Genomic DNA, 17,128 nt, shown 5'->3' with positions numbered 1-17,128 from the left:
AAAAGAACATTTAGAGTCAGAAAACATCTGAAAGAATATTAAAAGGTCATATTCTTTGAATCACTGAATGACTAAAATGTGATCCCTCCACTTGGATCCACACAGTTTAAAAAGTTTAAATGTCTGAGCTTTGAAAGACAAGATGTTGGAAAGAGAATAACGATGGCGACGTTTTGAGGGTAAAATGATGGCTTTAACACTGTGGACAGAGCAGCAGTTGAAAGAGAAGTGTTTAAGATGAATCTTGGCAGAGTGGCAGGCAGAGCTCGTTAAGCAGGCAGGTGTGAGCCTGGTTGCTATAGTGACCGCACCCAATGGCTCCATACACACGTACACAGACATGCGCCTCACTTTTGCTGCTTAAAATGAACAGAAAAGTCAGGCCGAAACAAATCGTTCCCAAATGAAAAGTAAAAGTCGTACTGACAAAATTCTTTCACCGTGAGCGACAGCCATGTCTAGTCTACCAAATTCTCAGTTTTCATGCCTGTGGAGTTTATTATATGGACGTGGTGACAGTGTAAAGACACCATGCTCTTCTGATTTTCAAACGAACCTTCTGAGCCATTTTAACATTAGAGTCTATGGAAGAGTTGGAGGGAGGAGGCTGTGCATTGGTGACATTTATGAAAGAACCGTAACACCTAGGACAATAGTAAACACATTGGATGAAAGAGGACAGCCATGGCTACGTTTTGAGGGTAAAATCATACCTGTAGAGCAAACGCTGCGGACACAGCAGCAGTTTTAAAAAAGATTTTAAGATTAATTTTTTTGCTCCTCTCACTCTAGCAGTTGAGCTGTCTCACTCTAGCCCCAACATTCCGTCCCATACACACCCATTATAAATTTTGAAACGGGTGAAAAAACATTATGAAACTTAAACTGGAACTGAAGAAAAAGTATAATAGATATTGAAAAGATAAATACAAGTTGAATAGTTGAATGTCTTGTCTTCGTTTTAAAGTTTGAATGGTGGCTCTATGTCAATGTATGTGGAAGTAGTAAGCGTTTAAAAATGAGTAAGTTGAATGAGAATTTGAAGGGTCTCCCCATTGAAATACATGGGAAATTTTTGTTGAATAAAGTTGAATAAAATTAAAAATATGAATGTTAAAAATGAGAAAAATAGAAGCAGTCATGTCCAAAAGAATAGGAATCTAACGGTGTTTGAATGGTTTTTCTAAGTTGAACGGTTTTGAAGGAGTTAGATGCCAAAAAACGTACGGAAGATGATATAATAATAAAGATTAGAAGAACAATACTGTGAATGCTTTTCAAGCATTCACACTAATAAAGATTAGAAGAACAATACTGTGAATGCTTTTCAAGCATTCACACTAATAAAGATTAGAAGAACAATACTGTGAATGCTTTTCAAGCATTCACACTAATAATAAAGATTAGAAGAACAATACTGTGAATGCTTTTCAAGCATTCACACTAATAAAATATAACTAGAAAGTGCATTTTCTGAAGAAACTGCAGTGTGAATGCTTGAATCTGAATGTATGCACTGAAATGAATTAATTGCTGAATTTTGAGTTAAAAATATTGAATGAGATTAAAAAAAAAAAAAACGAATTTAACCTGAAAACAAAGGTGCTGAACTGCTAAAAGCTGAAGGTTACACAGAAGAAGGAGTTGGAAAAAAACTGAAAATGTTTTAAATGTAAATTAGAAAACCCTAAGAAATGAGAAAAGAACATTTAGAGTCAGAAAACATCTGAATGAATATTAAAAGGTCATATTCTTTGAATCACTGAATGACTCAAATGTGATCCCTCCACTTTGATCCACACAGTTTAAAAAGTTTAAATGCCTGAGCTTTGAAAGATACGGTGTTGGAAAGAGAACAATAATGGCGACAATTTGAGGGTAAAATGATGGCTGTAACACTGTGGACACAGCAGCAGTTGAAAGAGAAGTGTTTAAGATGAATCTTGGTACAGTGGCAGGCAGAGCTCGTTAAGCAGGCAGGTGTGAGCCTGGTTGCTATAGTGACCGCACCCAATGGCTCCATACACACGTACACAGACATGCGCCTCACTTTTGCTGCTTAAAATGAACAGAAAAGTCAGGCCGAAACAAATCGTTCCCAAATGAAAAGTAAAAGTCGTATTGACAAAATTCTTTCACCGTGAGCGACAGCCATGTCTAGTCTACTGAATTCTCAGTTTTCATGCCTGTGGAGTTTATTATATGGACGTGGTGACAGTGGAAAGACACCATGCTCTTCTGATTTTCAAACGAACCTTCTGAGCCATTTTAACATTAGAGTCTATGGAAGAGTTGGAGGGAGGAGGCTGTGCATTGGTGACATTTATGAAAGAACCATAACACCTAGTACAATAGTAAACACATTGGATGAAAGAGGACAGCTATGGCTACGTTTTGAGGGTAAAATCATACCTGTAGAGCAAACGCTGCGGACACAGCAGCAGTTTTAAAAAAGATTTTAAGATTATTTTTTTTGCTCCTCTCACTCTAGCAGTTGAGCTGCCTCACTCTAGCCCCAACATTCCGTCCCATACACACCCATTATAAACTCTGAAACGGGTGAAAAAACATCATGAAACTTAAACTGGAACTGAAGAAAAAGTATAATAGATATTGAAAAGATAAATACAAGTTGAATAGTTGAATGTCTTGTCTTCGTTTTAAAGTTTGAATGGTGGCTCTATGTGAACGTATGTTGAAGTAGTAAGAGTTTAAAAATGAGTAAGTTGAATGAGAATTTGAAGGGTCTCCCCATTGAAATACATGGGAAATTTTTGTTGAATAAAGTTGAATAAAATTAAAAATATAAATGTTAAAAATGAGAAAAATACAAGCAATCATGTCCAAAATAATAGGAATCTAACGATGTTTGAATGGTTTTTCTAAGTTGAACGGTTTTGAAGGAGTAGGCTTTCAAAAAACGTACGGAATAGATAATAATAAAATAGAACTAGAAAGTGCATTTTCTGAAGAAACTGCAGTGTGAATGCTTGAATCTGAATGTATGGACTGAAATGAATTAATTGCTGAATTTTGAGTTAAAAATTTTGAATGAGATAAAAATAAAAAAAAAAAACAACCTGAATTTAACCTGAAAACAACAGTGCTGAACTGCTAAAAGCTGAAGGTTACACAGAAGAAGAAGTTGGAAAAAAGCTGAAAATGTTTTAATTGTAAATTAGAAAAACCTAAGAAATGAGAAAAGAACATTTAGAGTCAGAAAACATCTGAAAGAATATTAAAAGGTCATATTCTTTGAATCACTGAATGACTAAAATGTGATCCCTCCACTTGGACCCACACAGTTTAAAAAGTTTACATCTCTGAGCTTTGAAAGACAAGATGTTGGAAAAAGAACAACGATGGCGACGTTTTGAGGGTAAAATGATGGCTTTAACACTGTGGACACAGCAGCAGTTGAAAGAGAAGTGTTTAAGATGAATCTTGGCAGAGTGAGAGAGAGAGCTCGTTAAGCAGGCAGGTGTGAGCCTGGTTGCTATAGTGACTGCACCCAAGGGCTCCATACACACGTACACAGACATGCACCTCACTTTTGCTGCTTAAAATGAACAGAAAAGTCAGGCCCAAACAAATCGCTCCCAAATGAAAAGTAAAAGTCATATTGACAAAATTCTTTCACCGTGAGCGACAGCAATGTCTAGTCTACCTAATTCTCAGTTTTCATGTCTGTGGAGTTTATTATATGGACGTGGTGACAGTGGAAAGACACCATGCTCTTCTGATTTTCAAACGAACCTTCTGAGCCATTTTAACATTAGAGTCTATGGAAGAGTTGGAAGGAGGAGGCTGTGCATTGATGACATTTATGAGAGAACCGTAACACCTAGGACAATAGTAAACACATTGGATGAAAGAGGACAGCGATGGCTACGTTTTGAGGGTAAAATCATACCTGTAGAGCAAACGCTGCGGACACAGCAGCAGTTTTAAAAAAGATTTTAAGATTAATTTTTTTGCTCCTCTCACTCTAGCAGTTGAGCTGCCTCACTCTAGCCCCAACATTCCGTCCCATACACACCCATTATAAACTCTGAAACGGGTGAAAAAACATCATGAAACTTAAACTGGAACTGAAGAAAAAGTATAATAGATATTGAAAAGATAAATACAAGTTGAATAGTTGAATGTCTTGTCTTCGTTTTAAAGTTTGAATGGTGGCTCTATGTCAATGTATGTGGAAGTAGTAAGAGTTTAAAAATGAGTAAGTTGAATGAGAATTTGAAGGGTCTCCCCATTGAAATACATGGGAAATTTTTGTTGAATAAAGTTGAATAAAATTAAAAATATAAATGTTAAAAATGAGAAAAATAGAAGCAGTCATGTCCAAAATAATAGGAATCTAACGATGTTTGAATGGTTTTTCTAAGTTGAACGGTTTTGAAGGAGTAGGCTTTCAAAAAACGTACGGAAAAATAATAAAATATAACTAGAAAGTGCATTTTCTGAAGAAACTGCAGTGTGAATGCTTGAATCTGAATGTATGCACTGAAATGAATTAATTACTGAATTTAAGTTAAAAATCTTGAATGAGATAAAAAAAAAAGAAAAACCGAATTTAACCTGAAAACAAAAGTGCTGAACTGCTAAAAGCTGAAGGTTACACAGAAGAAGAAGTTGGAAAAAAGCTGAAAATGTTTTAATTGTAAATTAGAAAAACCTAAGAAATGAGAAAAGAACATTTAGAGTCAGAAAACATCTGAAAGAATATTAAAAGGTCATATTCTTTGAATCACTGAATGACTAAAATGTGATCCCTCCACTTGGACCCACACAGTTTAAAAAGTTTACATCTCTGAGCTTTGAAAGACAAGATGTTGGAAAAAGAACAACGATGGCGACGTTTTGAGGGTAAAATGATGGCTGTAACACTGTGGACACAGCAGCAGTTGAAAGAGAAGTGCTTAAGATGAATCTTGGTACAGTGGCAGGCAGAGCTCGTTAAGCAGGCAGGTGTGAGCCTGGTTGCTATAGTGACCGCACCCAATGGCTCCATACACACGTACACAGACATGCGCCTCACTTTTGCTGCTTAAAATGAACAGAAAAGTCAGGCCGAAACAAATCGCTCCCAAATGAAAAGTATAGGTCGTATTGACAAAATTCTTTCACCGTGAGCGGCAGCAATGTCTAGTCTACCTAATTCTCAGTTTTCATGCCTGTGGAGTTTATTATATGGACGTGGTGACAGTGTAAAAACACCATGCTCTTCTGATTTTCAAACGAACCTTCTGAGCCGTTTTAACATTAGAGTCTATGGAAGAGTTGGAGGGAGGAGGCTGTGCATTGGTGACATTTACGAAAGAACCATAACACCTAGTACAATAGTAAACACATTGGATGAAAGAGGACAGCGATGGCTACATTTTGAGTGTAAAATCATACCTGTAGAGCAAACGCTGCAGACACAGCAGCAGTTTTAAAAAAGATTTTAAGATTAATTTTTTTGCTCCTCTCACTCTAGCAGTTGAGCTGTCTCACTCTAGCCCCAACATTCCGTCCCATACACACCCATTATAAACTCTGAAACGGGTGAAAAAACATCATGAAACTTAAACTGGAACTGAAGAAAAAGTATAATAGATATTGAAAAGATAAATACAAGTTGAATAGTTGAATGTCTTGTCTTCGTTTTAAAGTTTGAATGGTGGCTCTATGTCAATGTATGTGGAAGTAGTAAGAGTTTAAAAATGAGTAAGTTGAATGAGGATTTGAAGGGTCTCCCCATTGAAATACATGGGAAATTTTGGGAAATTTTTGTTGAATAAAGTTGAATAAAATTAAAAATATAAATGTTAAAAATGAGAAAAATAGAAGCAGTCATGTCCAAAAGAAGAGGAATCTAATGGTGTTTGAATGGTTTTTCTAAGTTGAACGGTTTTGAAGGAGTAGGAGTACAAAAAACGTACGGAATACAGAATAAAATAGAATAAAGATTAGAAGAACAATACTGTGAATGCTTTTCAAGCATTCACACTAACTAGAAAGTGCATTTTCTGAAGAAACTGCAGTGTGAATGCTTGAATCTGAATGTATGTACTGAAATGAATTAATTACTGAATTTAAGTTAAAAATTTTGAATGAGATAAAAAAAAAAAAAAACGAATTTAACCTGAAAACAAAAGTGCTGAACTGCTAAAAGGTGAAGGTTACACAGAAGAAGAAGTTGGAAAAAAACTGAAAATGTTTTAAATGTAAATTAGAAAACCCTAAGAAATGAGAAAAGAACATTTAGAGTCAGAAAACATCTGAATGAATATTAAAAGGTCATATTCTTTGAATCACTGAATGACTAAAATGTGATCCCTCCACTTTGATCCACACAGTTTAAAAAGTTTAAATGCCTGAGCTTTGAAAGATACGGTGTTGGAAAGAGAACAATAATGGCGACAATTTGAGGGTAAAATGATGGCTGTAACACTGTGGACACAGCAGCAGTTGAAAGAGAAGTGCTTAAGATGAATCTTGGCACAGTGGCAGGCAGAGCTCGTTAAGCAGGCAGGTGTGAGCCTGGTTGCTATAGTGACCGCACCCAATGGCTCCATACACACGCACACAGACATGCACCTCACTTTTGCTGCTTAAAATGAACAGAAAAGTCAGGCCGAAACAAATCGTTCCCATATGAAAAGTACAAGTCGTATTGACGAAATTCTTTCACCGTGAGCGACAGCAATGTCTAGTCTACTGAATTCTCAGTTTTCATGCCTGTGGAGTTTATTATATGGACGTGGTGACAGTGGAAAGACACCATGCTCTTCTGATTTTCAAACGAACCTTCTGAGCCATTTTAACATTAGAGTCTATGGAAGAGTTGGAGGGAGGAGGCTGTGCATTGGTGACATTTACGAAAGAACCATAACACCTAGGACAATAGTAAACACATTGGATGAAAGAGGACAGCGATGGCTACGTTTTGAGGGTAAAATGGTGGCTGTAGAGCAAACGCTGTGGACACAGCAGCAGTTTTAAAAAATATTTTAAGATTAATTTTTTTGCTCCTCTCACTCTAGCAGTTGAGCTCTCTCACTCTAGCCCCAACATTCCGTCCCATACACACCCATTATAAACTCTGAAACGGGTGAAAAAACATCATGAAACTTAAACTGGAACTGAAGAAAAAGTATAATAGATATTGAAAAGATAAATACAAGTTGAATAGTTGAATGTCTTGTCTTCGTTTTAAAGTTTGAATGGTGGCTCTATGTCAATGTATGTGGAAGTAGTAAGAGTTTAAAAATGAGTAAGTTGAATGAGGATTTGAAGGGTCTCCCCATTGAAATACATTATAAATTTTTGTTGAATAAAGTTGAATAAAATTAAAAATATAAATGTTAAAAATATGAAAAATAGAAGCAGTGTTGTCCAAAAGAATAGGAATCTAACGGTGTTTGAATGGTTTTTCTAAGTTGAACGGTTTTGAAGTTATAGGATTACAAAAAACGTACGGAATACAGAATAAAATATAATAATAATAATAACTAGAAAGTGCATTTTCTGAAGAAACTGCAGTGTGAATGCTTGAATCTGAATGTATGCACTGAAATGAATTAATTGCTGAATTTTGAGTTAAAAATATTGAATGAGATTAAAAAAAAACCAAAAAAAAAAAACGAATTTAACCTGAAAACAAAGGTGCTGAACTGCTAAAAGCTGAAGGTTACACAGAAGAAGGAGTTGGAAAAAAACTGAAAATGTTTTAAATGTAAATTAGAAAAACCTAAGAAATGAGAAAAGAACATTTAGAGTCAGAAAACATCTGAAAGAATATTAAAAGGTCATATTCTTTGAATCACTGAATGACTAAAATGTGATCCCTCCACTTGGACCCACACAGTTTAAAAAGTTTACATCTCTGAGCTTTGAAAGACAAGATGTTGGAAAAAGAACAACGATGGCGACGTTTTGAGGGTAAAATGATGGCTTTAACACTGTGGACACAGCAGCAGTTGAAAGAGAAGTGTTTAAGATGAATCTTGGTACAGTGGCAGGCAGAGCTCGTTAAGCAGGCAGGTGTGAGCCTGGTTGCTATAGTGACCGCACCCAATGGCTCCATACACACGTACACAGACATGCACCTCACTTTTGCTGCTTAAAATGAACAGAAAAGTCAGGCCGAAACAAATCGTTCCCAAATGAAAAGTAAAAGTCGTATTGACAAAATTCTTTCACCGTGAGCGACAGCAATGTCTAGTCTACCAAATTCTCAGTTTTCATGTCTGTGGAGTTTATTATATGGACGTGGTGACAGTGGAAAGACACCATGCTCTTCTGATTTTCAAACGAACCTTCTGAGCCATTTTAACATTAGAGTCTATGGAAGAGTTGGAGGGAGGAGGCTGTGCATTGGTGACATTTATGAAAGAACCATAACACCTAGTACAATAGTAAACACATTGGATGAAAGAGGACAGCCATGGCTACGTTTTGAGGGTAAAATCACACCTGTAGAGCAAACGCTGCGGACACAGCAGCAGTTTTAAAAAAGATTTTAAGATTAATTTTTTTGCTCCTCTCACTCTAGCAGTTGAGCTGTCTCACTCTAGCCCCAACATTCCGTCCCATACACACCCATTATAAACTTTGAAACGGGTGAAAAAACATCATGAAACTTAAACTGGAACTGAAGAAAAAGTATAATAGATATTGAAAAGATAAATACAAGTTGAATAGTTGAATGTCTTGTCTTCGTTTTAAAGTTTGAATGGTGGCTCTATGTCAATGTATGTGGAAGTAGATACAGTTTAAAGAGGAGGAAGTTGAATGAGAATTTGAAGGGTCTCCCCATTGAAATACATGGGAAATTTTTGTTGAAAAAAGTTGAATAAAATTAAAAATATAAATGTTAAAAATGAGAAAAATAGAAGCAGTCATGTCCAAAAGAATAGGAATCTAATGGTGTTTGAATGGTTTTTCTAAGTTGAACGGTTTTGAAGGAGATAGATTACAAAAAACGTACGGAATCCATAATAATAAAATAGAATAAAGATTAGAAGAACAATACTGTGAATGCTTTTCAAGCATTCACACTAATAATAAAGATTAGAATAACAATACTGTGAATGCTTTTCAAGCATTCACACTAATAATAAAGATTAGAAGAACAATACTGTGAATGCTTTTCAAGCATTCACACTAATAATAAAGATTAGAAGAACAATACTGTGAATGCTTTTCAAGCATTCACACTAATAATAAAGATTACAACAACAATACTGTGAATGCTTTTCAAGCATTCACACTAATAATTTCCCCCAGGGATCAATAAAGTATTCTGATTCTGATTCTGATTCTGATATGTCCATTTCTTTCACACTTCACCTTTAAAAGTGAAGCCTTGTGGTTCCTGGAAGGAAAAACACGACTTTTTCAAGTTTTTGTCCTGTTTTTATGAGAAATGTACGACTTTAATGTGAAACATTCAGAGTTTTTTCTCTTGTTGTGTTTGTTTGAAGCTGCTTCCTGTTGGCTTCAGCTGTTTGGAGTTTCCATTTTCTAAACTTCTACATTCTGAACCTTCTTCAGCTCTGAACAGATGATGAAACACTGAATGATTTCAAGCTCACACTTTGTCTAATAAACTTACATCTTTCATTCTTTATACAGATTGAGGAGCTGTGGTTTGTCAGAGATCAGCTGTGATTATCTGGCAGCAGCACTGAAGTCCAACCCCTCCCATCTGAGACAGCTGGACCTGAGTAATGACTACTGGTCTTCAACTAAAGAAAACAAGCTGCAGGATTCAGGAGTGAAGCATCTGTGTGGTTTCCTGGAGAGTCCAGGATGTGGACTTGAAACTCTGAGGTCAGTCAGCATGTTTTAGTTGTGCTGAGATGAATATGATGTGAAAGTTGTGCTGACACTAAACTGCAGACATCAGGCTGATATTATACTGATCCACACTGAGGATCTTCATGGTAAAGTCTGTTTTCTTCTTCTCTGGTTTAGTCCATTGACTGCAGCAGAACAATGTTCACATTTCAAACAGTGAGACTCAACGTATGGCCCGCGGCCCACACGCGGCCTGCCCACCCTCCCTGATTCAGAGAGAGGGGACCCTGATTAACTGTGTAGTGTTCTTCCTCACAGTTCTAAGTATCAGACACAACAATGAATAATCCACAGCTGACTGTCTTTAGCAGGTCAAAGGTCACGGCACACAGCAGACAGTGGGAAATATTATAACTCTGATCATTTCTCAGCACATATCCATATGTATAAAAACAAAGCTGACACTGTGAGACTTGATCAGAGGTGTGATCATCACAGCAGAGGCCTTTGTGTCAAAGTCACTGAGGATCAAACAGAAACACATGAAGCAGATTTTCCTGTTCTGGCTTTTTATAGCAGATAACCTTCAAAATATTCTGCAGTCCATCAAAAACTGAAGCAAACCATGAATCAACATGTGAACATGAGCTGATGCTGCTGAAGTGAAGCAAAGTTACAGAGGTTTGATTACAGACACAGCTGAGAGTTTGTAATCTGTCATCATTTTAAAAGGTTTACATTTCTTCAGTATTGAACAGCAGAAATGAGGCTTTGTTTTGGGAGGCCGACAGCAGTGAACACAACAGCAGACTGGTGCGTAATAAGCAGTGAATAATGCAGGAAACAGATTTTTGAAGGTAAACTGTTCTTGAAGTACACTGAGAGAGAGAGAGCTGTGCAGGAAGTAAACGTCAAAGTCAGAGAGAATTCATGACGATGTTCATCAAACGTAAAGCGTAGTTTGGATCTTCTTCTGCTGCTGCTTCACTCAGTTTTGGTTGGAGACAGATGAAACCTGCAGCTTCAGGATTTGTGAGCTGTCCACTGTCAGCCCCGACGGCGTGTCCGTGTACGTGCCGTCGAGTGAACGATCCACGCTCTGTGTTTCCATCTTTGTGTGTTTAGCTGCTCTCATTTACTGTTTTGTCTGTTTGCTTGTTGTTGAAATACTTTTGGGAGCTTTAACCTGAGATTCTGGCAAAATACATTTATATTAAAAATCGATTCAGGATTGAATGAATCAACATCGCTTTATTCAAATTAAAACCATTTAAATAGGAAAATCCATTTTTTTACACCCGCCTCTAATGCTGGGTAATGTCAGCTGGTCCATGTGCAGCTGGCTGTGAGGCTCAGGGAGCGTCTGCAAAGTGCAACACTGAAAGAACATCATCCATAAATATTGAGTAATAACTGGACTCTCATACAGCGAGACTCAAATGCCTTTAAACATCAGCTTATCCTGCTGATCCAAGTCCAACACTGAGTTTGTAAAAACATGTTTGTCAATCATTTTGTTTGGTTTCTGAGGAAAATGATTCAATAACTTGCTGCTAATACACAACATTTCATCATATTTCCTCATAACCCTCTTTTGTCTGACCATTTGATCCCATTTGAATTTGCAATAAAGGATCCACAGAGTTTGGTGACAATAATGACAGTAGATGTTTGTGTGAAAGTGCTGGAAGCAAATGAGTGTGTGATGTTCTTTCAGTGTTGCACTTTGTAGACGCTCCCTGAGCACTGGTCTCACAGCCAGCTGCACATAGAGACCAGTGTTGTTAGTCCAGGTCAGAAGATGACTTGTTGGAATGAAAATGAGCTTGTAGTTTGTCTGCTTTAATAATGTGACTGGAAAAAGGTGTTGGACTTCAAATATGTCCATTTCTTTCACACTTCACCTTTAAAAGTGAAGCCTTGTGGTTCCTGGAAGGAAAAACACGACTTTTTCAAGTCTTTGTCCTGTTTTTATGATAAATGTACGACTTTAATGTGAAACATTCAGAGTTTTTTCTCTTGTAGTGTTTGTTTGAAGCTGCTTCCTGTTGGCTTCAGCTGTTTGGAGTTTCCATTTTCTAAACTTCTACATTCTGAACCTTCTTCAGCTCTGAACAGATGATGAAACACTGAATGATTTCAAGCTCACACTTTGTCTAATAAACTTACATCTTTCATTCTTTATACAGATTGTGGGGCTGTGGTTTGTCAGAGATCAGCTGTGATTATCTGGCAGCAGCACTGAAGTCCAACCCCTCCCATCTGAGACAGCTGGACCTGAGCTGGAACAACAAGCTGCAGGATTCAGGAGTGAAGCATCTGTGTGGTTTCCTGGAGAGTCCAGGATGTGGACTTGAAACTCTGGGGTCAGTCAGCATGTTTTAGTTGTGCTGAGATGAATATGATGTGAAAGTTGTGCTGACACTAAACTGCAGACATCAGGCTGATATTATACTGATCCACACTGAGGATCTTCATGGTAAAGTCTGTTTTCTTCTTCTCTGGTTTAGTCCATTGACTGCAGCAGAACAATGTTCACATTTCAAACAGTGAGACTCAACGTATGGCCCGTGGCCCACACGCGGCCTGCCCACCTTTCCTGATTCAGAGAGAGGGGACCCTGATTAACTGTGTAGTGTTCTTCCTCACAGTTCTAAGTATCAGACACAACAATGAATAATCCACAGCTGACTGTCTTTAGCAGGTCAAAGGTCACGGCACACAGCAGGCAGTGGGAAATATTATAACTCTGATCATTTATCAGCACATATCCATATGTATAAAAACAAAGCTGACACTGTGAGACTTGATCAGAGGTGTGATCATCACAGCAGAGGCCTTTGTGTCAAAGTCACTGAGGATCAAACAGAAACACATGAAGCAGATTTTCCTGTTCTGGCTTTTTATAGCAGATAACCTTCAAAATATTCTGCAGTCCATCAAAAACTGAAGCAAACCATGAATCAACATGTGAACATGAGCTGATGCTGCTGAAGTGAAGCAAAGTTACAGAGGTTTGATTACAGACACAGCTGAGAGTTTGTAATCTGTCATCATTTTAAAAGGTTTACATTTCTTCAGTATATCCACATTTGCAGCTGGTACCTCAACCTCCACTTGTCCAACACAACTGCTGTCCACTGCCTCCATGACATTGTGATTTTGCTGTTGGTCTTCTGTCAGATCTTCATCAATCACTTCTGCACGGGGCACACCTTCAGACTCTGCAGCTGCATAACGAAAGCCTGTAAGATAAAATTAGACATAAGGTAAATGTACACCAATATTCCAATGACAGGTGTGTGATTCATCTGGAAGTTATGTGCGGATTAGTGTACAGTGATAGCAATTTAGTATGTTTTTAGAGGGGGGGGGGTTGTTTACCTCCGATGGGTGCTCTTTTTCGCTTCCGTTGCGTACGCCTTGAGTGCCGGTCCGAGTCTGATACAGGTATGTCGTCATGCCCCATGTGCAGTGTTGGTTCCCAGTCTGGATTTGTTACATCCATTTCATATGCTGGTTTGCCTGCAATAATGCCAAATCATAAGCTACTCAGTCGACATGATGTGGTTCTGCAGCATCACACATTAGCATGTTTTATCTCATTATCTATGACCTCAGCACATTGAAAATAACACTAAAAGCCTTTCAAGAGTGATATGAATTAATTTAGAACTCACCGGAAAGAAAATGCCGTGAGCAAACCAACAAAAAGCTGGGGATTGCAGAGAACTCGATATCCGCTCGTCTCACCGCTGCAATCCAAGCCTGACGTCTTTGTTTAGTAATATCGGATACATGGGATCCCTCACGTTGCCTCCAGGATGGAAAACGATGAAAAGAGAGCCCGTTATCCAGCTTCTTGCCTTCACGATCGTGTGATCTAACGTTGCAACCGACAACACAACACGTACGATCCATAGCTGAAATGGTATCCTTTGGCTGGCCTACTGTCATGGCGGAAGGGGGCGTGGCCCATCTCCCGTGACATCACGCTCCAAAGCCCTATAGGTGGGAAAATGTACCATGTCGACCAATCAAAAATGATATGGAAACATGACATTTGGTTGTTTAGCAAAAGGGGAAGTTTTAGGAGTGACCGGCAAGAGAGAGCGAGTGAGCGAAAGAGAGAGAGAGTTTTGATACGTGAGAGATTTGTGACGTTTACCGTGTTTGGTCTCAAGTTAGTTTGTTGTCTTGTGTATTTAGTGTGTAGCTGTTGTTTTGTTTTGTGTGTCAGTTCTACTAGTGATCGTCACAGTTGCTGCCTTAAAGCCAACAAAGGCAGATTGCAGTGTAAACGCTGAGTGACACACCTGCTGTCAGACCTGCAGGTTTATCCCTGTGCTGTTCTCATATGTGTTAGAGTGACACAAACTATTGTTTGACACCTGATTGTTCTGTAAATAGTTTGAAATGATTATATGAAAAACGTCTGAGCCTTGGCTGCATTTTTTGGTAAATAGTACCATATAACTTTGTTGTTTGCAAAACGTGTGCGTATTTTTAAAAATGTACAATCTCTATTTGCATTTCAAGTTATGAAGATGATTCGTTAAACATGTGTGTGGTTTTTACAGTCAAAATATCACTTTCTACGTGTATTTTAAATTTTGTCTGAATTTAGATAAATTGTGCTGATACAGTTGGTCAAAATGAGAAAATAACAGATTGGCAAGATAAACTGTTTTTAAAGGTAAAATATAGAGGCCACATCAAAAGTAGTCAAGAAGGGTTAAAGGCTAAAAGCAAAGTTGTCACCAAGTACTGTTTATATTTGTGTGTATTGCTGCAGCTTTTTTGAGTATTAATTTGGTGCCTTTGTGTGAAATAATGGTATTGTGAGTGATCCATATAGTCACAAAGAATAGCCACTTGTTTCTGTGCTACCAAAGTTCCCCGGCTTTCATTCAAAATGTGTTTATCGTCAGCACCTGCACATTAAACTACTTAAACATTATAAATGTCTTCAAGCTCACACTGAGGCCTGTGGGGTACTATCAGCCACTGAGACAGTACACACATTTATATGTGTTTGTATATGAATATTTCATACTTTAAGACTGCCTGTTTATTTAAGGGAGATGAACAAAATACATTGGAATTGTACAAAATAATATCATGGATGATAAATTAAATAGATTTTAAGTAGATGCTTGTGCATTCTTAAAGTCTTATATGTTGAACTGAACTATGTGATCTGTTCAAAGCCTTAATCTTAATTTGAAGTGAAATGTGCATTTTGAGTTTATACACTATGTATATAAGGCGACCGTTTCCTTTTGCAGTATTTTTGTGTGGTGTACTTTTCTATGTCTTAACAAAAGGGGAACAAAGGTGTTTAAGTTCACCTAGGATGATGTGTTTTAATTTTCACATGGTCTTGCTTGAATTTGACCCTGACAAAGGCGTATGAACTCTGTCAGCTGTTTGGAGTTTCCATTTTCTAAACTTCTACATTCTGAACCTTCTTCAGCTCTGAACAGATGATGAAACACTGAATGATTTCAAGCTCACACTTTGTCTAATAAACTTACATCTTTCATTCTTTATACAGATTGATCGACTGTGGTTTGTCAAAGATCAGCTGTGATTATCTGGCAGCAGCACTGAAGTCCAACCCCTCCCATCTGAGACAGCTGGAGCTGAACTTCAACTACAAGCTGCAGGATTCAGGAGTGAAGCATCTGTGTGGTTTCCTGGAGAGTCCAGGATGTGGACTTGAAACTCTGGGGTCAGTCAGCATGTTTTAGTTGTGCTGAGATGAATATGATGTGAAAGTTGTGCTGACACTAAACTGCAGACATCAGGCTGATATTATACTGATCCACACTGAGGATCTTCATGGTAAAGTCTGTTTTCTTCTTCTCTGGTTTAGTCCATTGACTGCAGCAGAACAATGTTCACATTTCAAACCTTCAAAGAAGAAGAAAAATCCTCCACTGGATAATTCACTGTGAAACTCTCCAACTCTTCATTCCACCTTAAAGTCTGTCTGACACTGAAATCCAAAGCAAAATGTGCGTTTGCTTTACAGACAGCAGTCCAACACAAACATACACACATCATCCAAAACACAGTCCAACATCCAAATCTCCTCCACTGCCAGCATGAATGATGGGAAAGAGAAGGAGGAACACTCTGACATTCAGGGTTAGAATGAGTTTCATGAAGCAGACTGTGAAGATCAAAGCTGCATTAGAAAGCTTACATGAATGAATGAGTGGACAGAAGTGGACAGAGATCATCTGAAGCACTTCAAAGGCTTTAAATCAGCACATTTCTCTTTATTCTTTATCAACTCTGTTAGTTTCTCTCAGTTTTCTGTGGAATGAAGCTAACAGCAGGCTAATAAGATGCTGACCAATAGGTTTCTATTAAAGGTTGTAATTTGTATATGAAAAAGTGCTTTGGCTCAGCAGGGATCAGCTTACAGGTAGAATACAGCTGCTGGATGGGATTAGCATGTCATAGCTATCTACCAAACTGCTAACTGGGGGATTTCAGGCCATCTATGGATCATTTTTGCTAACTGTTTATTCAGCTTAGGCTCACAGGGCTGCAGCCTGTGCCCTAGCTGTCATAGGGCAAGAGGCGTGGTCCACCTGCACAGGTGAGCAGTCCATCACAGGGCCAACAGAGAGAGACAGAGAAGCACTCTCTCACATCCACACCTACAGCCAATTTAGAAGCACCAATGAACCTAAGCAGCATTTCATTGGACTGTGGGAGAACATCCAACCTCCACAGAAAGGCCAACAAGCTTCAACCTACAACCTTCTTGCTTTAAGGCACTAGTGCGAACCACTTTCCCCCATTTCAGCCCAAATCCTGCATCTTCCTGTTTCTGACTCCAGGCCAGCTCCACTAACACTTTCTCATCAGACACTGCCACCTAGTGGAGGAAGTCTTAGTCCCATTTGAAGCTTCAGATTACAGTTAGTTCCTTTACAAAGAGGTGGAGGTGGTGGGGCCACAGCACCATCATCACTGAGTGCCATAGGACACTTAACCTTTGTTTCCATATGCTGGGAACTTCCTGTTGTTCCAAGGAGGACTGGAAAATGTGTGAAAATCTCCCAGTCAGTTCCTCACAGCACACTTCAATCATTTCCCTCCCACAGCATCAGGACCAGGGCTTTTTCTCTCTTTGGTCCCACTAAGAGATTTCCACACAAACACCTCATCAGTGGGACTCTCAGAGCTACCAGCCCTTTGCTACAATCACAAAGCTCTTCATTGAAATCAATGATATCAAAGCTGGAATCAAATGAGTCCAAGTCTTCTGCTGATTCAGCATCACATTCATCTTTGCTCCTTGTTCTGCATCCCCACCATG

At 38.3% G+C, this 17,128-nt stretch overlaps 1 protein-coding gene across 1 annotated transcript in view; it reads left to right on the top strand.

The window, feature by feature from the left end:
• LOC309700493 (uncharacterized protein) overlaps nt 1-17,128 on the top strand; it is a 2,098,293-nt gene that overhangs the window by 1,947,637 nt on the left and 133,528 nt on the right. Inside the window, exons 64-66 of the mRNA XM_082524046.1 lie at nt 9,625-9,822; nt 11,979-12,155; nt 15,347-15,523. Coding sequence (XP_082380172.1) covers nt 9,625-9,822; nt 11,979-12,155; nt 15,347-15,523 — 552 coding nt within the window. The remainder of the gene's footprint in view (nt 1-9,624; nt 9,823-11,978; nt 12,156-15,346; nt 15,524-17,128) is intronic.

The sequence above is a fragment of the Aulonocara stuartgranti genome, assembly GCF_965226115.1.
Source record: "Aulonocara stuartgranti genome assembly, chromosome: 3".
Lineage (NCBI taxonomy): Eukaryota > Metazoa > Chordata > Actinopteri > Cichliformes > Cichlidae > Aulonocara > Aulonocara stuartgranti.
The sequence above is the reverse complement of the archived record's forward strand: the minus strand, read 5'-3'. Positions and strand labels throughout refer to the sequence as shown.